The sequence below is a fragment of the Panthera leo genome, chromosome C2, assembly GCF_018350215.1.
Source record: "Panthera leo isolate Ple1 chromosome C2, P.leo_Ple1_pat1.1, whole genome shotgun sequence".
NCBI classification, from domain to species: Eukaryota; Metazoa; Chordata; class Mammalia; order Carnivora; family Felidae; genus Panthera; species Panthera leo.
The window spans coordinates 83,293,501-83,320,440 of NC_056687.1; the positions used below are offsets into that span (position 1 = coordinate 83,293,501).

At 37.1% G+C, this 26,940-nt stretch overlaps 1 protein-coding gene across 4 annotated transcripts in view; it reads right to left on the reverse strand.

The window, feature by feature from the left end:
- The window catches only part of YEATS2 (YEATS domain containing 2), a 114,069-nt gene that overhangs the window by 43,917 nt on the left and 43,212 nt on the right, over nt 1–26,940 (reverse strand). For all 4 annotated transcript variants that reach the window (XM_042954939.1, XM_042954941.1, XM_042954942.1 and 1 more), the window contains exons 8-15: nt 22,170–22,281; nt 16,393–16,437; nt 13,744–13,924; nt 8,987–9,226; nt 7,371–7,529; nt 5,634–5,737; nt 3,898–4,005; nt 3,188–3,370 (exon numbers count right to left, since the gene is read on the reverse strand). In XM_042954939.1, the coding sequence (XP_042810873.1) occupies nt 3,188–3,370; nt 3,898–4,005; nt 5,634–5,737; nt 7,371–7,529; nt 8,987–9,226; nt 13,744–13,924; nt 16,393–16,437; nt 22,170–22,281 (1,132 nt within the window). The remainder of the gene's footprint in view (nt 1–3,187; nt 3,371–3,897; nt 4,006–5,633; nt 5,738–7,370; nt 7,530–8,986; nt 9,227–13,743; nt 13,925–16,392; nt 16,438–22,169; nt 22,282–26,940) is intronic.

Here is a 26,940-nt window from a genome sequence, read left to right on the forward strand (position 1 = left end):
GCCCCTATTTTCGTGTTCCTAAACCAACAAACAAAGCAAAAAAATCTTAAAGGAAAACATATGGATTGGACCTATTTTCTTTTCTAAACCTCCATGCATCTTAACTTGCTTTTCTCAGCTGTTATCAACCTCTATTCTCACTCAACGGCTTCAAAATTTCCAGGATATGACATATGTAATCTCTCCCAAGAGCTAAATAAAATGTGGTATCCCAAGTTGGCCACAGGAGGGCAGTTTTGATTAGCAGAGCTTATCCACTAGGAGCATACCACTGGCAAGATTAGCACCCCCCAACTCCCATCTTGTTTGAAAAAAGAGAGAATGAGGAAGTCTGGAATTCTACTGGGGAAAATCCTACTCACAGCTGTCTACAGACATCATAAGGAAGACTCTTAAGTAGGTCACTATAACCTCAAATTAGTTTTTCTTTCTTTTTTCTTTTTCTTTTTTTTTTTTTTTACAATATAACACTTTGGCCTAGAACGTGAACTTTTCCCATTCACTTCTCTCTGCATTCCTAACTTCCTTTAGTGTCACAAAGCAGACACCCTTTGTTCTATATTGTTGTAAATATTTCACTTTGATTCATGCTCTGATTCAGTGTTTTTGTTTGTGGTCTGTACAGACCTTTGCAAGTCAGAATTTACTTTAACAACCAGAAAGTAAGGATTCTATGTATGCAATTTTCTCTCCAGACACTGAAGAGTATGGCCAATTATGATTTAGTACTTAATGATAAGTACATGGTACTCCTGCACATTTACATAGGATTTGTCCGTAGTCATTTAAGCTACTATCATTTATTAAGCGCTCGCTCTGTGCTAAGTCCTTCATGTACAATGGTTTCTAATTCTCCTATAACTCTGAAAGGCAGAGGAGAGTATTACTCCCTTTTACTAGATGAAAAAACAAAGTTTAGGAAGACAAACCTGCCCAGGTCACACAAGCAAGGAGTGGCTGAGATCTGGAAAAGGCTCTAACTCCAAAGCTCACATTCTTTTTACTATGCCACACTGGTTCTTTCTCACACGAACCCACTAAGTACTTAGCTGTCCCTTAAAACAGCACCTCTCTACTTTCATGAAAAAAGATAAGCTGTATTTCTATTGTGCCAAAGTTGAATGGAAGGTAAAACAGTATCATTTTGCTCAAGCTTCTGCTTTCTGGGCAGGCACTTCAGCAATAACCAGGGACAGTCTGTACTTGCAGACAGCTCCTTATCTGGAGTCCAAAGCATACACTAAATTTCCTAGGTAAACAGGAAATGTCTTTTCTCATGGTCTTCTGCTTTTGCACATTTCTTTCACACTCCTCTATGCCTTTTTCAGGTGCCCTTAAACTCTATTCAGGGCATTCTAGCACAAACCCATCCATTTTTTCTTAGTTCTGCATTGCCATTAAGTAGGTGGCAATGTGACAAGAAAGCCAATACAGTTGTTCAGCAACACAGAGGAGTGGATTTGCAAACTGCAAAGTGTAAAAAAGTGAAACTAATTTGTTCAGAGCTTCTGAGCATAAACAGCAATACTATTGACTCAAAAACCTAAATCAGACATTCCATGTAACTTTGGTGAAGCAAATTAGATTCTGAAGAACATGTAAAATGTGTCTGAGTAACAAGCCCAGATAATAGTAACAGAAAGGACTTTGCCAAAAGGCTTACCCCTAAGGCCAAAAAAATGGAGCACTGGGAAGCAGTTGGGGGTGCCTGTCTTCGTGATTCTGGCTAGAGAAGCCCCAAAGTCAAATATGATGCTATAGCTTGGTGGTTCCTAATTTTGCCTAATCACATGAGTCAGCAGGATGGCTTAATAAAAATCCAGATTCCTAGGGCCCCTAAGAATATTCTGATTCAGAAAGTTTGATGGGGGCCTCAGTATCTATATCTATATGTTTTAAAGTTAATTTATTTACTTATTTTGAGAGAGCGAGAATGCATGTCCATGTGGGAAAGAGGCAGAGAAGGAGGGAGAGAGAATCCCAGGCAGGTTCCGCACCGTCAGTGCAGAGCCCAATGCAGGACTTGAACTCCCAAACCACAAGATCATGACCTGAGCTGAAGTTGGACACTTAACCAACTGAGCGTCAGTATCTATATATTTTAATCATCAGATGAGTCATGACCAGATAAATTTGGGAAAGTGGTTAATGGATTCTTATAAATTTTAGAACCATACAGATTTTAGAACATGAATTTTTGTCTCAATTCATGTGTAGCTATCTAAACTAACCAAAATATCTAAAACCATTTTTCTATTTTAAAGTACTCTTCTCAAAGCAATTCATCTATCCCTAGATAGGCTGGCTTTCAAGTTGAAAAGCACTTCATGTAATATTCTGGATAGCTTTACAATGTATCTGCCCCCAAAATGAGCTAATTTAACTATGTTCTAAAAGCGTGTTTAGGTTCCAGACAATGGCTCACAAATTTTAATTAGCTCTGCAATGGAAGATTATGGAATCAGCAGACCTAGGTTCAAATCCTGTGTCACTTGTTAGCTATAAACTCTTAAGGAAGTTGGTTGACCCCTCAGAGCCACAGCTTCCTTGTTTGTAAAATGGGGTGCAGAGTATCCACCTTACAAGGCTGTTTGAGAATTACAGACAGCGTGTGAGAAGAGGACACACACAGGCACTCATAAGCACAACCAATGCAGGAAAACATGAATCTACATGCAATTTTATAGTTCTCTCGATATATTAATTCCTCACATCTCCAAATTATAAAACAAATAAATTCTCTCGAGGGTCAAGAATCAGGAAAAAAAAAAAAGAGTCAAGAGTCAATAAAGAGATCACACAGCCTGAACATCAGAGGTGTAAACTGTAGCACTTGCCTACCAGAAATAAAGAAAACAGTAGACCTTGGTCCCGTGGCCTTTACACTTGAATCAAGTGGGAAGTTGTGTACATGAAGTCTATCACCTTTATTGTCAGATGACAGTGTCCCTTTGCCTCCTCAACTGTTCTGGGGCCCTCTACATGACACACCGCTGCTCTTGTCAAAGATTACTGCAAGAGCAGATGGGTTTAACATTGACTGACTTGCTTTTCCAACATGGCTTCCATCTACAGGTTTTCCTGGAATCAGCAATCCTATCACCTGAATCTTGTCAGCACCTGCCTATTATTTAGGGAAATAATGTTCAATTACATAATGACCTCCCCATCCCTACCCAATTCAAACCTTGGAGGGCTGGATCTTTGGTGACTGGGATGTCCCTTCTCCAGCAGTTAGGACCTGTTTTTGAGGGGACACAGCTATCATGTGACCCCCTTTCACAGTCACATACTGAGGGAGTGGTGACTGGCTGGCAGCCCCTGTTGCAGGCACATGAGAGGCTTCACCAGGTTCCTGTTTGATGATTACCTGGCAACAAACATGATAACGAAACTGAATAAACATTCCATGAAAAAAGCCACTAATATCTGAATCTATTCAGCTTGTAGGAATGAATGAATGAATGAAGCTCTGTAAAAATTGACCCCACCAGGAGAGTAAAACAAAAACAAAAACAAAACAAACAAAAAAACCCCGCTTAAATATAGCCCATAAGAGCTATCAAAAGGACCACAAGTAGGATCTGGATTTGATCCTGTATTTCTGCAAACCCAACCTAGTCCATTTGTTCTGGATTTTGGTGGCAAATGGCAGAAGAAACAAACACACACAACGTTTGTGCTCTCTGGAGTTACCATCTTGCTGGACTCCAAAGGCTGCCCTGTGGACACTACTGAATAAATGAAAACATGTTGCAGAAGTAAGATCTTAAGAATTAAGGCATACTAAAAAGTAACGTGTAGTAAGGTAGTGTCCGTCAACTCCAATATGCCACAAAAATTATTACGTAACAAAACCATATCAACTCATGGGATATTGCCCTAACAAATACTCACTTTTGTGAAAGCTCCAAGTCCTCCAGTTATAGGCTTGGGACTCTGAACCTTAGGGTGACTCCCAATTGGACAAAGAGGTGGCATAGATGCAAACAAAGAATCCTCCTGCTGTGTATGTAAAAATATACACTGTTCAATTATGATACAATAAGTGATTTCAGATATCCCAGTCACTTATATTTAATATAAATCTGTGACATCCTCTAGCAACATAACCAATACACAAAAGAAAACTAAAAGCTCAAAACTCTTTGGAGTCTTCCAAGCCCCCACACTTGCATTTTAATATTGTCTTAGAAACCAAATGCAAGGAAAGGCTATAACCTGGCAAGAACCTACTCATCTGTGCCCCTCACAGGCTGAAAAGACTCTTATCATACATTTGACTCTTATCTAACATTTGTAGACTCTTATCTACAATGTAGATACAATGTGGACTCTTATCTAACAATGTAGAGTCTTATCTAACATTTGACTGACTCATTGGTGTACATGTCTAGTCCCCTGCCAGGTCATAAGCCACTGAAAAAGACTGACACTGTACTTTATTTCTTTTCTATCCCTAGAGTCTAGGCACTAAATAAATAAATGTAACAGGTGGTTAGAGTGTTTTAGTATTTATACCCTTTCAATAGTACTTACACAACTTGACTTATCTTTACTCCAAATAAATACCCAACACAGGCAGAAATTTTTCAATAAGTATTTAAAAGACAACAAAAAGAACCTGAAGAGTTATTAAATGCAAAAACAATGAAGGTCAACATTCAAAATTACTGTCACTTGTCTCTAATTCTCAAATACAAATTGTAAATTTCAGAGGCAATTTGCCATAAATTAGGGACAAGTAACAAAGTTAAGAACACTGCTTAGCTGTGTAACGAAAAGATCAACAAACATTAAAAAACAGACTGACAGAGAATTACAGCCTTCAAGGCAATTATTACAATTTAGGCATTCATGTAACACGTGCTCACAGACAGCACTGAACTCAGAAAAATGTCACCTTGGACCAGAAAACTATTCAACAGCATCACCATTAACTGCTTACATATAAGAAATGTTGTGTTAGCACTAGTCACATAGGAGATGATCTCTGAATTCTTAGTTCTTTCTCACACATGAGTTTATACCTCAAAGTCTCTAGGCAGCCATGACCATGATGAGTAAGCTGAATAACTAACCAAACAGTAGGGACTATCTTTGCTAAACAATGAGCAGATACCTAACACTCTTAGATGAACAAGTCAGAGCATACCTTAAGTTCTAATTTTAAAGGCCTTCTTACTCTGAAGAAGGCGGGGGAGAGGACAAAGAAAAAAATTGTGGAAAGATAAGAATCATTTTCAAGTAACTACATGGCTGACACCTAGAAAAAAAATGTATTTACTCCTTATTGGTACAAATATAGGAAGAAAAGACGTATACTGCCAGATGAATAAGGAAAAATTTTATAAGGAAAAATGTGTAACAAAACTGACCCCTCCCCCCCCCCCCTCAAAATAGCTGCCTCCTCATCATAGTAAGTTTTCAAATAGATACCAACTGTCCAACTGATGGAAGTATTGAGAAAACACTTTCTACACTAGGAAAAGGTCAAGAGTAAGGTAGGGGAGTCTGGAGTAGATGGTCTTCAAGATTCTTACTAGCTTGAAGATTCTACTTAAATTCTTGCTGATCTTGAACTTACTGTGTTTAGAAACTGGCAAAGTGTAATAATGCAATAAGAGTATTACCTTGACAGTAGATGTTACAAAACTGCTTCCATGAATTTTAGGAATAGGGGAACCTGTTCCTTGGGAGGCCTGAGAAGCAGTAGAGAGCTTGTTTGTAGGACTTCCTGATAAGCAAGGCATATTTAAAAATAAAGCACAAAGTAAAATTTACAAAATGTAACTTTAAAGTATTTTCCACCAACCTTCCCTTTTCCCCCAATATTTTTCATTTTCAAAGGTTGAAAACTCACAACCATGAAATTATTATAGAAAAAACACTTAGAGATTCCTCCTATGAAGTTGACCACCTCGTTAACCTAAAAACAGACAAGAAGCTAGTAAGGACATGTAGAAGAATAAATAAGTAAACATTATATACTCTGCTATTTAAATAGAGACACCAGAACACAATGATATTGGTTATTTAACAATGTGCCAAATGTATGCATTCAAGTGAATGCTGGCTCCATAAAAGTAGTTTCACAGGAGGCTAGACCTGTTCCAAAGTGCTGCCAACATTAAACATTTTATATTCCGTCTGTACAACTGCCTTTAGGGACTGATAACAGTAAGTCTCATTATCTATAGCCAACAATAAATCAAGACCAAAATGGTATTTGATCACCTGCTCCATTTACCAAACTTGCTTACAAAGACTTTTGGCTGATTCCTAAAACTAAACACCCTCAAAGATTCCTATTTGGCATCTCTAAATACATTCAAAAGGCTATTAAGTAATTTCTGAAAGCCTTTTTTTTTTTTAAGTTTATTTATTTTGAGACAGAGAACACGCAGGCACAGGGAGCAGGAGGGAGAGAATCTTAAGCAGGCTCCATGCTCAGTGTGGAGCCCAGCATGGGGCTCAAACTCACAAACTGTGAGATCATGCATGACCTGAGCTGAAATCAAGAGTCCGACACCTAACCAACTAAGCCACCCAGGCACCCCTGAAAGCAGCATTTTTAAAGGAGCTCCACAGTTACAATCATGGTTAAAGGACCTAACTTTTCTAAAAAAAAAAGTACCTGGAAAGACCCAACATACATTCATGTGTTAAATCAATTATGTTAAAAAAAAAAAAAAAAAATCAGTCTCATTGTAGTCACTTCTCTTTTCACTATTTCTCTTAAAGCTACAGAAACTTAGAAGCATGTGTTTACATAGTTTAATTGAAGGGACTACATAAAATAATGTTAATGAAAATACTGCGAAAAAACCTGAAAAGCACTCTGTAGTTACAGATTATGGTGACAAACACAATGAATCCAATTCTTATTCTTCCTATCAGAGGTCCCTTTTTAGAACTACAGAGTTCAATTTCCTTCCCACACACAAAATTTACCTTATTCACAGAAAAGTAGAGATCACTTTTTTACTTGACTGGTGAAACACGTACATGGTCCACAAAGGTATTCTTTTTTCTAAAGTTTAATTTGGAAAATAACTACATTGCTTGCAGGCCCAAAAAAGAATTATCTTCCAAATAAAAATAAAACATCTTTTTTTTTTTTAAAGAAAATTAATTATGGCCCACTTTTACTCTTTAGAAATTAAAAAGAAAAAATCCTAAAAAATACAACTTTTACAAAAAGTACATCTTCCCTGAAAGAAACCGCACTGGAGTTACTATTCCAGATCCTCTCCTCTTTTTATAAAGATTTCATTACTCTATTACATGACTACTAAGTCCACACTAAGATTTCATCTTTACGAAAGATCAAACCTTTGGGATAACACAAAGACTGATCAAACGCACACCTGTAGTGGGAGTGGTGGCTCCAATAACCTGCCCTGGCTTGTCCAGGATAACATAGGGATTATTAATGACAGAGCTGGCAGTGCCTTGCTTCACATGGACTGGAGTAGAAGTTGGGGTTCGAGGCAGCGGTGATGGACTTGGAGTTGATATGGGGGAACCTTTATTAATAAAAAAGAGAAAAGAGAAACCAAATAAACAAAAGAGATCTACTCAACCCATCTAAGGTGATGAAGATAATGCAAGAGGGGCAGGGCTACCAGGGAAAAGAGAATGGGACTGTGTATTTCAGACAATGAGCAACAGCAGCAGTGTAGCTGAGGCAGGGATTAGTGTATTTCCCTCTCCACATCTTTGCATCAGCAGGGAGCTTTTGAAAAACAGATTCTGAGATGCTAGCCAAGACCCACTAAATATAAATCTGTACTTTAACAAGATTCTCCCCCATACACCCATCCCAAGGCACATTAAAGTTCAAAAAGCAGAGCTTTATATAACAGCGTGAAACCGCTGAATCCCTAAATAAAACTCTTAACAACTTGGGCAGATTGTTATAACTATGGTTACACTCAAAGACACTAAAATTAGAGGAAATAAGTGAACAGCCAGACTTACAAACCAGGCAGGAGTCTTGATTTACAATTAATTTCCAATAGGAAAGTAGGAAATTCACCCACCCAAAACAAGTCTGCCAATCCTATGTCAGAGCCACAATCCGGAGATACCTGTTCCCACAGAACACTCTCAAAGGTTACCTACGTATCATTAAATATCCTCAATGGTTTTTGTATCGATCAAATGTGTCATCCATGAATTTCTCTAAACTTCAAACCAATTTCTATGTCAGCCTATTTCACCTCTGAAGCAGCAAGTTCCAAAATGCTTCTAACTTGTAGGTAAAATTATACGTCCTTCACCTTTCATGAATTTCAAAAACTTAGATATTTCTGCTTAGTTGTCTGTTTTTAGCACCAAAGACTCCTTTTCTCTCCCTTCATATACAGAAGGCTCCCACTGCCTAGATATTTCTGCAGACTCTCTTTCATGTCTTTTCTGAAGTGGTATAGTCAAAACCATAAAGTACATTCCTACCAGAAGCCTACCTAACATGAGACTGTCATGAGACAATGGACAATTCAACTTTAGTGAAAGTGAAGGCTCAGAACTACCCACTGATAACAGAAATGAGTAATGTTCTGTGTGGTTAGAGAGTATAAAAGACATTTCAATCCCAAACCAATTCCCACCTTTAAAGCTTTAACTCCACACCAAAAGGCCTCTAATTTTTCTTTTTTATTACTAGTCACTCTGGTTTCTATATATAATCCATAACCTTAATCTCTACCTTAGCTGAAACCATACATCCTAGTAAACATTTTACCTGCACCAATTCCTGGAGATGAAACTTGACTGCTTTGAATTTCATTTCTTTCCTTGTAACTATTTCCATATGAGATGACTTCTGTTTTTGCTTTGTGACAACTTTGCTAATTAACAGCTCACTTGTTAAATAAAAAAAAACCCTACTTAAAAGAACTTAAAAAAAGAAAGCCATAATACATTCTGTCATTCCAACAATTTTTTATACACATCAACTTGACACATATCACCTATATACCTGAAACAATCTTGCAGCTCATGGTGATGGGTTGGAAGGACTTTCCAGGTGACTCAGGATTAGGAATCTGACTTTGTGGCACAATTTTGCAGCTTGATGCTATTGGCTGAAAAGCTGAATTGCCATGAGAACAAAAGGTAACTTTCTGGGATGTTGTCATTTTGGTGGGCGTCCGTTCCAATGAAGACGGCAAAGAATAAAATGTAGTGTGTCTCTCAGCTTCAGTGTTGGCTGGGAATCCTATTTGAAAGGAAACAGGTCAATGACAACTCAGAAATTGCTTAGGAATCATAAAACCTTACTATCGTGGAAAAAGAATTAAACAATAAAGATCCCTTATTTCAACAATCATCTTTAAACCACTCACTAGTAAAAAACACAACTGGCATATGTACGAACCCTTTATACATTTTTGGATGAAATGTAAATTATGTTTAGAATCATTTTATTAAAACGCTTCTTTCAAAAAATTAGAAAATGTTAACTATAAAGCATGTATAATATAAAAAGTACACAAGTGTATTATGTTCTGCCATTTTTTATATGAACTAAAAAACTATAAATTACAAAAAAAGAAAAACTCAAAAGAAAGCATTTGTTGGGGCGCCTGGGTGGCTCAGTCGGTTAAGCGTCCGACTTCGGCTCAGGTCATGATCTCGCGGTACGTGAGTTCGAGCCCCGCGTCGGGCTCTGTGCTGACAGCTCAGAGCCTGGAGCCTGTTTCAGATTCTGTGTCTCCCTCTCTCTGACCCTCCCCTGTTCAAGCTCTGTCTCTCCCTGTCTCAAAAATAAATTAAAAAACGTTAAAAAAAAAAAAATTAAAAAAAAAAAAAAAAGAAAGCATTTGCTTAATCTCATAATGCCCTATTTTGCTAAATGCCCATGAAGAAGATGCAACTGAAATTTAAAGAATAGTTAAAATTTATAAAAGGACTAAATTATTAACATCACATTAAAATATAGGCTGAGAGAGTAAATTGATGCCATTTAGAACCAGTTTTATATAAGAGAAGTGATTTAATGATATATATACTTATTAAATGAAAAAATACCGTAGTCAAAATACATTTGCTGATGATGAATCTTATATTTTTAATTCCAGTACAGTTAACACACAGTGTTCTATTAATTTCAGGTGTACAATATGGTGATTCAACAACTCTAAACATTACTCAGTGCTCATCACAAGTGTACCCTTAATCCTCACCACCTATTTCACCCATTCCCCTATCCATCTCCCCTCCGGTAACCATCAGTTTGTTCTCTATAATTAAGAGTCTATTGTTTTTGTTGGTCTCCTTTTTTTTGTTCATTTGTTCCTAAAACTCCACATATAAGTGAAATCACATGGCATTTGTCTTTCTCGGACTTCCACTTATTTATTTATTTATTTTTATTACTAGTCACTCTGGTTTCTATATATAATCCATAAACTTAATCTCTACCTTAGCTGAAACCATACATCCTAGTAAACATTTTACCTGCACCAATTCCTGGAGATGAAACTTGACTGCTTTGAATTTCATTTCTTTCCTTATAACTGTTTCCATATGAGATGACTTCTGTTTTTGCTTTGTGACAACTTTGCTAATTAATAGCTCACTTGTTAAATAAAAAAAACCCTACTTAAAAGAACTTAAATACTCTTTAGAGCCATCCATGTTGCAAATGGCAAGTTTGAGTCTTTTTATGGCTGAGTAATATTCCATTATACATATATAGCACATCTTTATCCATTCATCAATGAACACCTGGGCTGCTTCCTAATTTGGCTGTTGTAAATAATGCTGCAATAATACTGTGTGCATCTTTTCAAATTCATGCTTTTGTATTCTTTGGGTAAATACCGTAGTGGAATTACTGCATCATACATATGGTAATTCTATTTTTAATTTTTTAAGGAACGTTCATACTGTTCTTTCCACAGTGGCTGCACAAGTCTGCATTCCCCCCAACAGTGCACAAGGGTTCTCTTTTCTCCACATCCTTGCCAACACTTGCTGTTTCTTGCATTGTTGATTTTAGCCATTCTGACCAGTGTGAGGTGATATCTCCTTGTGGTTGTGATTTGCACTTCCCTGATGATGGGTGATGTTGAGCATCTTTTCATGTGTCTGTTGGCCAACAGTATGTCTTCTTTGGAGAAATGTCTGTTCATGTCTTCTGCCCATTTTTTTACCTGAATTATTTCTTTTTTTGGTGTTCAGTTGTATCAGTTCTTCATACATTTTGGATACTAACCCTTTATCTGATAGGTCATTTTCAGATATCTTCTTCCATTCACTAGGTTGTCTTTTGGTTTTGTTGATGGTTTCCTTTGTTGTGCAGAAGCTCTTATATTGACGTAGTCCCAACAGTTTATTTTGTTTTTGTTTCTCTTGCCTCAGGAGACATATCTAGAAAAATGTCGCTACTGCAGGTGTCAGAGAAATTACTGCCTGGGCTCTCTTCTACGATTTTTATGGTTTTAGGTCTCACATTTTAGGCCCTTAGTCCATTTTGAGTTTTTGTGTATAGTGAAAGAAAGAGGTCCTGTTTCATTCTTTTATATGCTGCTGTCCAGTTTTCCCAACACCATTTGTTGAAGAGACTGTCTTTTTCCCAATGCATAGTCTTGCCTCCTTTGTCAAAAACTAATTGACAATATAAGCATGGGTTTATTTCTGGGTTTTCTATTCTGTTCCATTCATCTATGTGTCTGCTGTTGTCCCAGTACCATAGTGTTTTGATTATTACACCTTTGTAACAGATCTTGAAATCTGAGATTGTGACACCACCTGTTTTATTCTTTTTCTTTTTCTTTTTTTTTAACATTTATTTATTTTTGGGACAGAGAGAGACAGAGTATGAACGGGGGAGGGGCAGAGAGAGATGGAGACACAGAATCAGAAGCAGGCTCCAGGCTCTGAGCCATCAGCCCAGAGCCCGATGTGGGGCTCGAACTCACGGACCACGAGATCATGACCTGAGCCGAAGTCGGAGGCCTAACCGACTGAGCTACCCAGGCACCCCTGTTTTATTCTTTTTCAAGACTGCTTTGGCTCTTTGGGGGGGGTCTTTCGTAGTTCCATACAAATTTTGGGTTTGTTCTAGTTCTATGAAAAATGCTGTTGGTATTTTCATCGGGATTGCATTAAATTGCTTTGGGCAGTCTGGACACATTAACATATTTATTCTTCCATCCATGAGTATCAAGTATCTTTCCATTTGCTTGTGTCATCTTCAATTTCTTTCATCAATGTTTTACAGTTTTCAGAATATAGATCTTTCACTTCCTTAAGTTTATTCCTAGGTATTTTATTCTTTTAGTATGATTGTAAATGGGACTGTTTCCTTGATTTCTCTTTCTGCTTATTATTATTGTTAGTGTATAGAAATGTTAACAGATTTCTGTATATTGATTTTGTACCCTGTGACCTTACTGAATTCATTTATCAGTAGTTTTTTGGTGGAGTCTTTGGGTTTTTTATATATAGTATCATGTCATCTGCAAACAGTGATACTTCTTCCTTACCAATTTGGATGCCTTTGATTTGTTTTTCTTGTCTGATTGCTGTGGCAAGGACTTCTAGTACCATGTTGAATAAAAGTGGTGAGAGTGAACATCCTTTTCTCGTTTCTGACCTTAGGGGAATTGAGTAGGATGTTAGCTATGGGTTTTTTCATATATGGCCTTTATTATGTTGAGGTATGTTTCCTCTAGACCTACTCTGTTGAAGGTTTCTATCAAGAATGATGTATTTTGTCAAATGCTTTTTCTGCAACTATTGAAATGATATGGTTTTTATCCTTTCTGTTGTTGATGTGGTGTATCATACTGATTGGTTTTCAAATACTGAACCACACTTGCATCCCAGGAATGAATCCCATTTGATCACGGTGAATGATTTTTTTAATGAATTGCTGGATGTGATTTGCTAATATCTTGTTGAGGATTTTTGTGTCTACATTCATCAGAGATAGTGACTTGCAGTTCTCCTTTTTTTGTAGTGCCTATCTGGTTTCAGTGTGAGGGTAATGCTAGCCTCAGAGAATGAATTTGGAAGCTTTCTTTCCTCCTCTATTTTTTAGAATAGTTTGAGAAGTATAGGTATTAACTCTTCTTTAAACGTTTGGTAGAATTCACCTGTGAAGTTGTCTAGCCCTGGACTTTTGTTCGTTGGGCATTTTTTGATTACTGATTCAATTTCACTGCTGGTAATTGGTCTGTTCAAATTTTCAATTTCTTCCTGATTCAGTTTTGGGAGGTTATATGTTTCTAGGAATTTATCCATTTCTTCTAGGGTGTCCAATTTGTTGTCATAAATAGTTTTCATAATATTCTCTTATAATCCTTTGTATTTCTGTGGTGTCAGTTGTTACATTGTACTTTAAATAATAGATACTTAACATTCAGTTTCTTGTTCACACAACTAGACACACAACCAAAAACTCTTCCTATAACATGTCAGAAGAAACCATTATAATCATCAAAAAATGAACATTTAATGTCTTTTAGTAAGTTTTATATTCTATAAAACATGTAGAACTTCATGAAAAAATTTTTTCTGAGAATAAGGATTTGGCTATTTTCACAACTGGACTGTATAGGTAGAGGCAGCATGCCTATTTATGGAAAACTTATTTTCCATACACTCCTCAGTCTCTACAGGAAGCAGTTCAATATCATATTATGCAAATGAGAGAAAGGAATGCCCCAGAGAGTGATTCCTCTGTACAAGGAAAAATCCATTTCCATATAAGGAAAAATATATTACCTTTCTCCACACAAGTATCAGGTACTGGCTCATGTGACTGCTTTATCGGTGAGGAAGCTTTCACTGGGGCTGGAATGGTCAAAGGCAAAGATGGTGGGGCATCAGAGATGTCTGACTCGGAAGACTGAGGATAAATGGAGTCTTCTCCAAGAGAATGTCGGTGGAGCTCAACATCCACTACCTACACAATCAGGCAACAATTGGACTCATGAATCCATCATCAGTGTCACAGAAAGCCCCAAGCTTGTCTAAGAACGTGGTACTCTAAGAGATGTAACAAATGATTTTTAATCATACTTCAAAGGCAATTTCAATCTAAGAACTAAACGACTTACCCCAGAATGTAATCTAGTCTGGTTTAATAGATAAATAACCCAGTGAAACCAATCATATAATTTGGGACTATTTGCTGTTTCTATGCCTTAGAACACTCTTCCCCCACAAATCCCTGTATGACTGCCTCTTTCTCATCAAGTCTCAATCAAATGTCACCTTCTCAGAGAGGCTTTCCCTAACCAACCTAGCTAAAGCAACTCCCTTGTCCCCCAGCTACTCTCTTCTTTATATCACTTATTTCCTTTTGTTTACTATATATCTTCTTCCCATTCTCAACACTATCAAGAATATAACTCTTTAAGAACAGCAGCTATCTCTCTATATCCCCGTTACCAAGACCAGTGTCTCCTATATAGTACATGCTCAATAAGTATCTTTATATCTTCTTCCCATTCTCAACACTATCAAGAATATAACTCTTTAAGAACAGCAGCTATCTCTCTGTATCCCCATTACCAGGACCAATGTCTCCTATAGAGTACATGCTCAATAAGTACCTTTTGATACAACAGAGCACATTTCCCTAAACAGAATAAGGCTTAATTGGCTAATTCTAACTATAATGGCTACTGCTGATATAGCATGAACACTACCAACAACAAAACAAGTGGAAGGAAGGGCATGGGGAAGAAGAACCAAGTTGGAGGTCTCATTTCCAGACTTTAAAACTTATTATTACAAAACTATAGTAATCAAAACCATGTGGTACTAGGATCGAGAAGACACATAGACCACTGGAATAAAATGCCACCTCATATGTGTGGCCAAATTATTTTTGACAAGAATGCCAAGACCACTGGGAAAAGGACAGTCTTTTCAACAAACAGTTCTGGGAAAACTGGATATCCACATGCATTAGAATGAAAGAAGACCTTTACCTCACACCATATACAAAAATTAACTCAAAATGGATCAAAGACCCAAACAGAAGACCCAAAACAGTAAAACACTTAGAAGAAAATATAAGGGCAAAGCTTCATGACACTGGATTTGGCAATGACTTCTTGGATATGATATAAAAAGCACAGGCAACAAAAGAAAAAAGAGAATCACTGGACTGCATCAAAATTAAAAACTTCTGTGCATCAAAGGACACGATCAACAGAGTGAATAGGTAATAATACACAGAATGATCTGATGAGAGATTAATATCAAGAATACAGAGAGAACTCCTAAAACTCAAAAACGAAAAACCAAACACCTGATTCAAAAATAAGCAAAGGATCTGACTAGACATTTCTCCAGAGAACATATACAAGCAGCCAATAAACACATGAAAAGATACTCAACATCAATAATCATTAGGAAAATGCAAATCAAAACCACAATGAAATACCACCTCACACTCATTAGTTTGGCCACTATCAAAATAATAGAAAATAAGTGCTGGAAAACAGGTGGAGAAACTGGAACCATTGTGCACTGTTTGTGGGAATGTAAAATGGTACAGCTGCTATAGAAAGACTGTGGCTGTCCCTCAATAATTAAAAATAGAGCTACCATGGGGCACCTGGCTGGCTTAGTCAGTGGAGTATACAGCTACTTATCTTGGGACTGTAGGTTCAAGCCCCATGCTAGGTATAGAGATTTCTTTAAAAAATAAAATCTTCCAAAAAAAAAAAAAATAGAGCTACCATATGATCTAGCAATTCCACTGTCTTGGGTATGTACCCAAAAGAACTGAAAGCATAGACTCAAACAGATATCTATACACCCATGTTCTTAGCAGGATTATTCAAATAACCAAAAGATGTAAGCAACTCAAGTGTTCATTAACAGATCACTGGATAAACAAAACGTATATACATACAATGGAATATTATTCAGCCTTTTTTAGGAAGAAAATTGTGATGCACGCCACAACACAGATGAACCTTGAGAACATTTCGCTAAGTAAAATGTGCCAATCAAAAAAAAAAAAAAAAAGAAGACTGCATAATTCCACTTATATGATGCCTAGAGTAGTCAAAACTTCACAGAGACCCAAAGTAGAAGGGTGTTTGCCAGGGGTTGAAAGGAAAGGGGAATGGTTACTGTAAATGGGGATAGTTTCAGTTTTCCAAGAGGAAAAGCGTTCTGGAGATGCATGATAGCAATACATGCACAAAAATGTGAGTATATTTAATACCTCTTAACTGTACAATTAAACATTGTTAAAATGATACTTTATGTGCATTTTAATCATTTTTTTTTTTATTTAAAAAGGGAGAAGAAAAACTCTTTAAAAAATTCAGCACTCGTTTTTTTCCAGTTAAAAATGAAGATCAATTTTCATTCTACTTATTCCCAAATAATACTGCAGGAAAAACCTACCGTCTCTGCTCCAAGAGTCTGCAGGCCAGTGTAAGTTCTATCCAGCTATTGAAAGACAAAAGAAGAGTGTAAAGTTTCACTAAGCTTACTTATAAATCTTAGGATACAATCTCATCTAAAACCCCTTTCACCACAAGTCTTCGTAACATAGGATCTATTTTTTCATAATATATCTATTCATCACTTCGATAAAAACCCTCTGAATTGGAGGGATGAGTAAAATTAATAAAAACAACCTCAATCATATAGTTATTATACCTTTAATATAAACTATATACTTCTAAAAACATTCTAAGCACTATCTAAAAATGGAGGAAGTTTTACACAAAATGGTGTTTACTATAGCCATGAACTGGAGACATAAAAGTCCAGCTATAGAGGAATGCTTAAGTAAATCCTGAACCATCAACTGTGAAGTATTCTAGCCATTTAGATGGTGTTTACAAAGATGATGTAAAAAATGTAACATAAACAAACTTTACACCTACATACAAAAATGCTCAGTTCTTATTCCTGTATTTTATTTATACTATCACTTTAAAAAAATAATCTGTACACACACACACACAATTACTTAGCCATAAAAAAGAATGAAATCTTGCCATCTGCATCAGTATGGATGGACCTAGAGGCTATTATGCTAAGTGAAGTAAGTCAGGCAGAGAAAGACAAATACTATAGGATTTCACTGATGTGTAGAATCTAAAAACCAAAACAAATGAACAAACAAAAACCAGAAACAGACCTACAAATACAGAGAACAAACTGGTGTTTGCCAGAGAGGACAGGGGTAAGGTGTTGGGCAAAATAAGTGAAGGAGATTAAGAGGTACAATCTTCCTGTTATGTAAGTCACAGAGATGAAAAGTACAGCATGGGGAATACAGTTGATAATACTGTAGTAACTTTGTACAGTGACTACACTTACTGAGTTTCGTATAGAATTGTCAAATCACTATGCTGTATACCTATAACTAATATAACACTGTATGTCAACTGTATTTCAATAAAGATAAAAATCAGAAAAAGTTTTTGCTTAGCATAAACAATTTGTTCCTCAGCATTTTTGCTTTTTGCAATAAAGCACTCAAACCTCCATCCTCACCAAAAAAAAAAAAAAAAAGAGGATTTGTGGAGCTTATCAATATAAACATTACACAGTAAGATCAATGGGGGAAAACTATTAAGTTTGGTAAAAAGGAAAGATGATTTACTAATCAGTAAATAGAAAACTCTAAGACTTGCAAAAAGTACATTTCAAGTTCTGGCTGAGGTCCTTAGCAGCCAACACAGACATGACAACTCAGTCATGAGAACTAGTTTCGTAACAAAAAAGGCAATGCAGGGTGAATTCACACTCGTTCCATGGAAGAGATCTAGAATTTTAATACTTAAACCTTAGCCAACAGTATGACTGTTAAAAGGAGGTGGGCGGGGCGCCTGGGTGACTCAGTTGGTGAGGCGTCCAACTTTGTTCGGCTCAGGTCATGATCTCATAGTTCATGGGTTCGAGCCCTGCATCTGGCTCTGTGCTGATAGCTCAGAGCCTGGAGCCTGCTTTGGATTCTGTGTCTTCCTCTCTCTGGACCTCACCTATTTGTGCTCTCTCTCTTTCTCTCTCGCTCTCAAAAAATAAACATTAAAAAAAATTTCTTTTTAATGATGTGGGCAATTTTAGGCTATGCCCATTTTTTTTTTTTTTTTTTAGTTTTTGTTCCTTTTTTGTTCCTATTTTGTTTAGTTTATGTTCATATTCTCCACAGCATGGAAATAATAGTCTCGCTGTAATCTGTAGTGGCCTATGTTTCACTCTTGGGACCATACTTTATGAGAGACATTGATAACCTAGAACTGTTATCCAAATGGCAAGAGAAACTAGAAAGCACTGTGTACAAGGAATGTTACAAGAATAGGTTCTGCCTGGGGGCGCCTGGGTGGCTCAGTTGGTTAAGCGTCCAACTTCAACACAGGTCATGATCTCGTGGTTCATGGGTTTGAGCCCTGCGTTGGACTCTGTGCTGACAACTTAGAGCCTGGAGCCTGCTTTGGATTCTGTGTCTCCCTCTCTCTCTGCCCCTCCCCTGCTCATGCTCTGTCTCTCTCTCTCTCAAAAATAAATAAATGTTGGGGTGCCTGGGTGGCTCAGTCAGTTAAGCGGCCGACTTCGGCTCAGGTCATGATCTCACGGTCTGTGAGTTCGAGCCCCACGTCAGGCTCTGTGCTGACAGCTCAGAGCCTAGAGCCTGTTTCAGATTCTGTGTCTCCCTCTCTCTGACCCTCCCCCGTGCATGCTCTGTCTCTGTCTCAAAAATAAATAAGCGTTAAAAAAAAAAATTTATAAATAAACAAATAAATAAATAAATGTTAAGGAAAAAAAAAAAAAAGAAGAATAGGTTCTGCCTGGAAAGGATTTAAGAAGAGCCATGAAGGCCGTCATTAAACATTTTTAGGATTCTTATAAAACAACACAAAGTCCTGTCCTGTGCTATTCTAGAAATCAAACTAGGACAAATAAGATCAAGGTTTTTTGTTTGTTTTTTTTTTTACAAAAAAAAAAAAAAAAGACAGTTTTAGTTAAATTTATGGAAGAATCTTCCAAAAGTTTATTTACAAAATGGATAAAAGGGTTGTTTTGGGAATTACTGTGCTCCATGGTGATGGTTCATCAGGGATTCAGGATGTGGGAATTTCATAGATTCTGGGAACTTCAAATTTTACATACCTCTAATACTTGAGTACTTAGTACTTAATGTAATTATTACAGTATCAAATATAGATTTTTAAGCATTCCAGCAGCATTTCAAAATACAGAGAGATCACTATGGGTTTAGTCAGGAAAAGTTACATAGGAATCTGAACTTGAAGAATGTTAAGAATTCAAACAGGCATTATTAAAAACAAACAAAACAAACAAACAAACAAACAAACACAAGAGAAGAAGGCCCAGGGCATTTCTGGGATGTGAATAACTGACCTGGCTGGAGTAGGATGTCCATGCAGGGCATTAGTGTGAGATAATGTAGGAAAAAAGTGTGTTGAGTCAAAATGTGAAGAGCCCTGAAGAGTCAGGGAAGTCTGAACTTGAGTAAAGGGAATTCAATGAAGGTTTCTCAGAGAGGAACAGCATAATGGTTTTCCTATTTCAGGAAGACTAATCTGATGGTGCTCAGAATGGATTTAGGGTAAAGGAGACAGATTAGAATTAAAGAACTTAATCAGGAGACATTAGAATAATAGCCTAGGCAAGAGCAGGAAAGGAGAAGGGTAGAATCTAAGAAAGATGATGAAGAAAGAATAATAGTCTGCAACTGAACAAATATTTAGAACAAAGAGGGGAGAATCCAAGATGGCTCTGAGATTTAACACAGCAATAAAAGGGAAAATACTCCAGTACAAAGATCACATGGTCACAACACAGTGTTTAAGGCCTGAAGGCCTATCAATACATAATAATAAAATTAAGCTTTCCAGAAAAGCCGATAAAAAAACTTAAATACTGTCCTTTTAAAAACACTGTGTCTTGGGGCACCTGGGTGGCTCAGTTGGTTGAGCATCCGACTTTGGCCCAGGTCATAATCTCATGGTTCACAAGTTCGAGCCCTGCACTGAGCTCCGTGCTGACAGCTCAGAGCCTGAAGCCTGCTTCAGATTCTGTGTCTCCCCCCCCCCCCCCCTCTGCCCCTCTTCTGCTCATGCGCGCTCTCTCTCTCTCTCTGTCAAAAATAAACATTAAGAAAAAATATTTTTTTAAATAAATGAAAACATCAAAATAAAATAAAATAAAATAAAATAAAATAAAATAAAATAAAATAAAATAAAATAAAATAATACAAAACAAAAACTGTGTCTCAAACTTCCATCAGGACCTCTAAGTGATACGGACAATATAATAGTATAAGAACTATGTAAATAATTACTTATATTTTAGAAATTAGGGCTGGGCCCAGTGCAATGTAAGATTAGTATGTGCAGTGCTTAAAATAAGATAAAAGGAAAGCAACTATTTTAGACCTTCCTCTAATCTTGCCCCTCTGAACAAAGTGGCTGTATGTGCTTGATTCCATTCCAGTTCCTCTGCTAGGTTATAATCAATCTAATCTTATAGTAATCTCTCAGATATAACTTAAACACAAAGTTTAACAGTGCTGTCACCAATGGAGAGCAAATTTTAGCCTTAAGGTTGAAAAAGTTGTATTTGTAAGGCACCTGGGTGGCTCAGCCAGTTAAGTGTCCAACTTTGGCTCTGGTCATGATCTCATCTCACAGTTTGTGAGTTTAAGCCCCACATCAGGCTCTGTGCTGACAGCTTGAAGCCTGGAGCTGCTTCAGATTCTGTGTCTCCCTCTCTCTCTGCCCCTCCCCAGCTCACACTCTGTCTCTCTTGCTCTCAAAAATAAACAAGCATTTAAAAAAAAAAAGAAAGAAAGAAAAAGTTGTATTCGTAGAACAAAGGGAATTCTGCAGATGTACCGACATTCATTTAGTTCAATTTTGGGAGCCAGTAATGGGAATAATGTGGTAAACCACAAAGTAAGGGTGCTTTGGGAGAAGTTTAATATTAGAATTTTATCTTATGTAGAGAAAATCTACATGAGACTACATAGAGGAACTAGGAAAACATTTTAAAAAATGGTCTTCCAATCATAAAAGTTAAACATGCTTATTATATAAAATTAGAAAAAGACAAAAACAAAAAATAGAAAATAAGGGCAGGAGAAATTGCCCACAATGTCATACTACAATTACTCCAACATTTTGGTATATTTCTTTTGTGTTTTTTCCACCTATTTAAAATCACAGTTGACTTCATACTATACATACATATTATACCCTGTGCTTTTCACTTGCCAGAGTTGGTAGTTTTTCCCCAGGTATAGAAAACACATCATAATATATAACTTAAAATGGCTGCATAATAAACCATGTGGATATATTAATAAGGGATTTCTTAAAATACGAAATTACAACTTTGTACAGTACTTTCAACTTTCTAAAATATGTTCACTCCTGTCTTAATGCTTCCAAGATAAACATATTCTATTCTATATCCTTATGAGATAAACAGGCTTATTATTTGCCTCATTTTACAAAAAAGTAAATAGGTTTTTTTAAATGTTTATTTATTGTGTAAGAGAGAGAGAGAAAGAGAGAATCCCAAGCAGGCTCCATGCTCAGTGCAAAGCCTGACATGGGGCTTGATCTAACAAACCAGGAGATCATGACCTGAGCCAAAATCAAAAGTTGGATGCTTAATCAGTCAAGCCATCTAGGCACCCCGTAGATTTTTTAAAGATTTCAGTCACTTAGTCTCAGGTAACACAGTAACAGTGAGCTTTGATCAGAGACTCAAGTCTTCTGATTCTCTGACCAGTTCATCTTTTTAAAGAACATACATTCTGCTGTAGTGCAACTGCTCCCCCAACCTTCAGGGAACAAAGGAGTCTTGTAGCAGTATGCATCACACAATCAAAAATATTAACCCTGCTTCCACTGTCCTTAGCTACTTCTCTCAGGAGGCCTAACCCATTGCTTTAAGTAACCAGACACAAAGAGGAACTTCAGGGGTGCCTGGGTGGCTCAGTTGATTGAGCATCCAACTCCTGATTTCATCTCAGGTCATGATCCCAAGGTTATGGGACTGCTTAAGATATTCTCTCTCTCCCCACCCCCCGCCCCTCTGTCCCCCCTTCCCCCCAGCTCACACTCTCTAATTTAAAAAAAAAAAAAAAAAAAAAAGGAGGTAATTCACTTCTGGGGAACAATGTTTTGTTACAATACCTTCAGATTATGTATGATATCTATCCGTTTGTTCTGGCTGTCTTTAAAGTGAACTTGAACTCTGACAGGAAACTCGCCCCAGCCTCTTCTGGTGAGGTGAAAAGGAGGCTCTCTAGGGAAAAGCAGGTATTAACACATTAAGCCACAGTCAGTCTCTCATTCTAGACAGGAAAATTTTCTCGTATTGGTAAGTCAGAAATTCAGAGCCTCTTACTATCGTTTACATTTCCTCATTTGAAGCTAAATCAATATGAATTTTGCTAAGATGCTAAAAGAAAAACTGAACTCAAACCTACATTAAACTTTCAATTACTGAATAGAGATATTTATAGTATATAATCCAATATCATTATTTTCACAGTGATTCAAGGTGATTTGTTGGATATCATACATTAGAAGCCAGAATCTTTGCCTGCTACTTGACAGACACAGGCTGTGAGGTATATGTTCCTTACCCCAGACACTCATATTTATTCCTCCACTCTGGCAAAAACAATAGATCACAAATGCTCATCTGAAAGTGACAATTTATTTGAAACTATCCACTAACCTGATTTAAAAGATCTTATGTTCACAATATGATCTTCCCCAGTGATTATGATTTTAGTGGATAGAGAGAAATGTGTGTGAATGTTAACTGGATTAGAGAATTTTTAGTCAAAACAGAATTTGTGAAAGAAACAAAAAGGAAAGTTGGTGAAAAAACAACTAGCAAATTATTAATTGATGCTGGGTATATAAGGGTTCAAGATACTCTACTTTTAAATATGTTTGGAATTTTCCACATAAAAATACTTTAAATTTAACTGAGAGAACTTCATGTACTCAAAAATAATATGGTTTAACAGGGGAGAGAGAATGCTTTAAAGTGAAAATGTTCATTATGAATCACTACCTTGGAATTACTATAATGAGAGAAGATGCCAAGATGACAGGGAGGAAGAAACATTCAGCTGGATGTGCTTTTCAAAAACTAAGAAGAGACATGAATTCAGTAAGGGCTGAGTCCAAGAACACAACCTGAAAGGAGTCTAACAACGGATGTGAATTACCAAGCACAAGGCTACCAGGAAAGCTCAAGTCAGGAAAAATCCACGAGTACGAGAGTAGGATGGAAGGGAGAAAAAGCAATAGCTATGTTATAAAACAGAGAGAAAGAAAACTAGAGTGTCCTGGGTGGGAGAAACCAGTTGAACACCAGGTGAGTTATAGTAAGTAAAGTAGCTATGATGTTGGTATAGGTCCAGACAGAAATTAAAAAGTTTACGGTCAGGGCGTCTGGGTGGTTCAGTCGGTTAAGCATCCAACTTCAGCTCAGGTCATTATCTCGTGGTTCGTGTGTTTGAGCCCTACGTCGGGCTCTGTGCTGACAGCTTGGAGCCTGCTTCAGATTCTGTCTCTGTCTCTCTGCCCCTCCCCTACTCACTGTCTCTCTGTCTCTCTCTCAAATATAAAAAATAAAACATTAAAAAAAAATTTTTTTTTTAAGTTTAGGGTCAAATGAGAAGATTGACTTGATACAGTAATTTGAAAAGGGATGAAGTAGGGCCAAGGCATGATGAATGTAAGAATAATAATTAAAGTTTTATTGATGACATGTTTGGTCATTTAAATTCCATTAAAGCTAAGTAGATAGCCTAAATTCATTTTTCAATACATCAATTATATTGTTTGTATGCTGAATTTCTCTTACAACAGATATTGCAAATTAGCGGTGTTCCTCAATTTATGTATATTGGCTAAACTCTCATGAATGAACAGGAAGGACTGCTGTCAGAGAAGACAGACAAACAGCATAGAGGGCCAGGAAAAAGGAACAATGCTTTTAACAGGAAATTTCTCCCTAACCATATTTTTGGAAGCAAAAAAAGGAACCTAAGACTTACCAACAGACATCACCTATAGAAATGTTAAACTTCAAAAGATACACGTATCTCACACACAAAAAGACTGCTTCCCTCAAACAGACTTTTTTATTTCTGGACTCCTCACAGAAGGTGAAATGTATCAATGACCAAGAAGGAAAACTCAGAGAATACTGGGTTAAAAAAAAAAAAAAATGGCTTTACTAGATATATACAGCATGGAGTACAACTCCTTGTCCAAGTAATTAATTCAAATGGTCAACCAGTCTTCCAAGGTCACTTCTAGTGACCTAAAACTCATTACTTAATGAGATTCTCTACCACATTTCTGAACAGTTCCATTATAAAAATATTTCACCTTTCTCCTACATGTTAGATCTACTATATGCCTTTTGCAATCACAAATTCTTCCTCCACATGACCTTCAAAAACCCTAAAACATCCCCTAAGTTTCTCTTTTTAAGATGAACACATTCTATTCCCTGCAACAGCAGCAGACACTTAAATATTTACTATGACCCAATCACTGTTTTAAGCCCTTCGTATCTATTAACTTATCTAATCTTCACAATCACACTACAAAATGTCCCTTCTGAGACACAGTGAGGTTGAATAACTAACTTCCCCAAAGTCACACAGCAAATATGCAGTAGAGCTGAGATTCAAACTCAGGCAACAAACTCCAGGGCCCACACTTTAACTGCTAGTTGTCCACATCCCTGTGGTGTGAGATCTCCTTACTGTTCAGACGACTCTCCTCCCAGAGGCATAACACCATGGCTAGATACTGTCAGAATGCAGGGTAGAGCAAGTCTGCTTTACCTCTAATAAAACAGCCTAAGACTGAATTACCATGTGAAATGACCTGGTTTCACTTTTTTGGTTTTTACTTTTCAATGTGGCAATTAGAAAATTTTAAATTACTTACGTGCGTCATAATATTAGACAGTGTAGCTCTAGAGAGCTCCTATATTCAAGCTAAATGAAACAGATACAACAAACTTTAGTCACTCATGTACTAGGACCAGAATACTCTACTAAACTTCTCAAAGGAAGGAACCATGTGTTCTTCATCTTTGCAATCCCTGCATCAAGTCCTGGACCTAGAATGCATTTAGTGACTATCTTGTACCTAAAAGCAAAGTTTACTATCAGAGCCTTTAGGAAGCTGGCTAAGGATGGTCGTGGTAACTGAACCAAATGTCAAAAAGATTCTTCTTAGCAGAATCTACAAGTAATGTACTGTGATGAGCAAATTCAGAGTACATGAGAAACACACATTTGCTTATGAGCTACAGGGAAGATTAACCCCAAGAGTCTCCCCTACTCATCAAATTACTTTAGACACCTGATGTGAAAAACATCTTAAGATCCATGTAAAGAACATGGAGAGGTACAATTAAATCCAGGATATATGCTGGGGTGCCTGGGTGGCTCAGTCGGTTAAATGTCCGACTCCTGATTTTGGGTCAGGTTGTGATCTCACAATCCATGGGATTGAGCCCTGCATCGGGCTCTGTGCTGACAACGTGGAGTCTGTTTGGGATTCTTCCTCTCCCTGCCCCTCCCCCACTCATGTTCTTGCTCTCTCTCAAAATAAACTTTTTAAAAATAATAAAATCTTTAAAAAATGTAAGGAAAAGATGGATCATTGATACTGGGACAACTATCATCCATATGAAGAAAATAAAAATCCCATTTCCAAGTATTTTCCCTTCTGACCATCTACCAATTCCTATCTTTCCAGCTCCATTCCTAATCCAACTATTTTTTGAACCCACTGGGAATTCCACTTCTTACCCATACCAATTTTCACTACCTCTCACTGCTCTTTATATAATTTCCTTCTCTCCTTACTCAGCCTATATTCTACAGTATACCAGTATCATAATAACCTCATTTAAAAAGTGAGGAAATCAATGAACTTAGAAATTAGGGTTCTGGGTGAGCTGTCTACTTCCACGTCAAAGTCCTTGAGAATGACATCAACAGGAAACATCAGGACATTGGCTAAAACTGTCTTTGAAAGAGGGGAGTAACTGGGAAATTAGTAGATGTCTGCAACAAGGAGGACGATACAATGCTCCAAAGGAGCTGAGGGCTTTTAGGCAGAAAAGGGGAAAAGATGATCTAGAAGCCACAAATATGTGCAAGAAAGACACACACCCCACCCCTGGACCTAACGGCACATGGTATAAGAGAGAAAAAACAACTGTTGTTTGAAAGTTGTTCTCAGAAGCAGTGTTCTTAGGAGAGAGCCATGTTCTATTTTATTTATTTAGTTTAATTTTTTTTTGAGAGACAGAGAGCAAGCGGGGGGAGGGGCAGGTAGAGAGAGAGACACAGAATCCGAAGCAGGCTCCAGGCTCCGAGCTGTCAGCACAGAGCCTGATGCGGGGCTTGAACTCCTGAACTGAGAGGTCATGACCTGAGCCCAAGTTGGATGCCCAATGGATTGAGCCACCCAGGCGCCCCAGCCATGTTCTGTTTAAGAGTCAGGAGTGGAGAGAAGTTCTGAAGAGAGATAAGGATATAAATTTCACTGATAATAAACCAAAACCACTTCTACAATACATTCACACAATGAATGTATATGTGATATGCAACATCACATAAAGATGTAAAGAATACCTAAATGAAACAAATTTCAGAATAGTATACATATAAAATCAATCCATCTTCGTGAAATAATAATACCAACAATAACAAACTGTACTAGGTTAATATATGTAGGAAAAATATCACTGGGGTTACTTCTGAGAGGCTGAAATCATGGGAACTTTGAAAATTAAATATTTCTGTAATGTTAGAATCCTATGTTTAATACTATTATATTATGATATAAAAAACAGGAAACTTTTACATTTCATCTGTATCTACATAAATAAGTTCAGCTATTTCCAGAA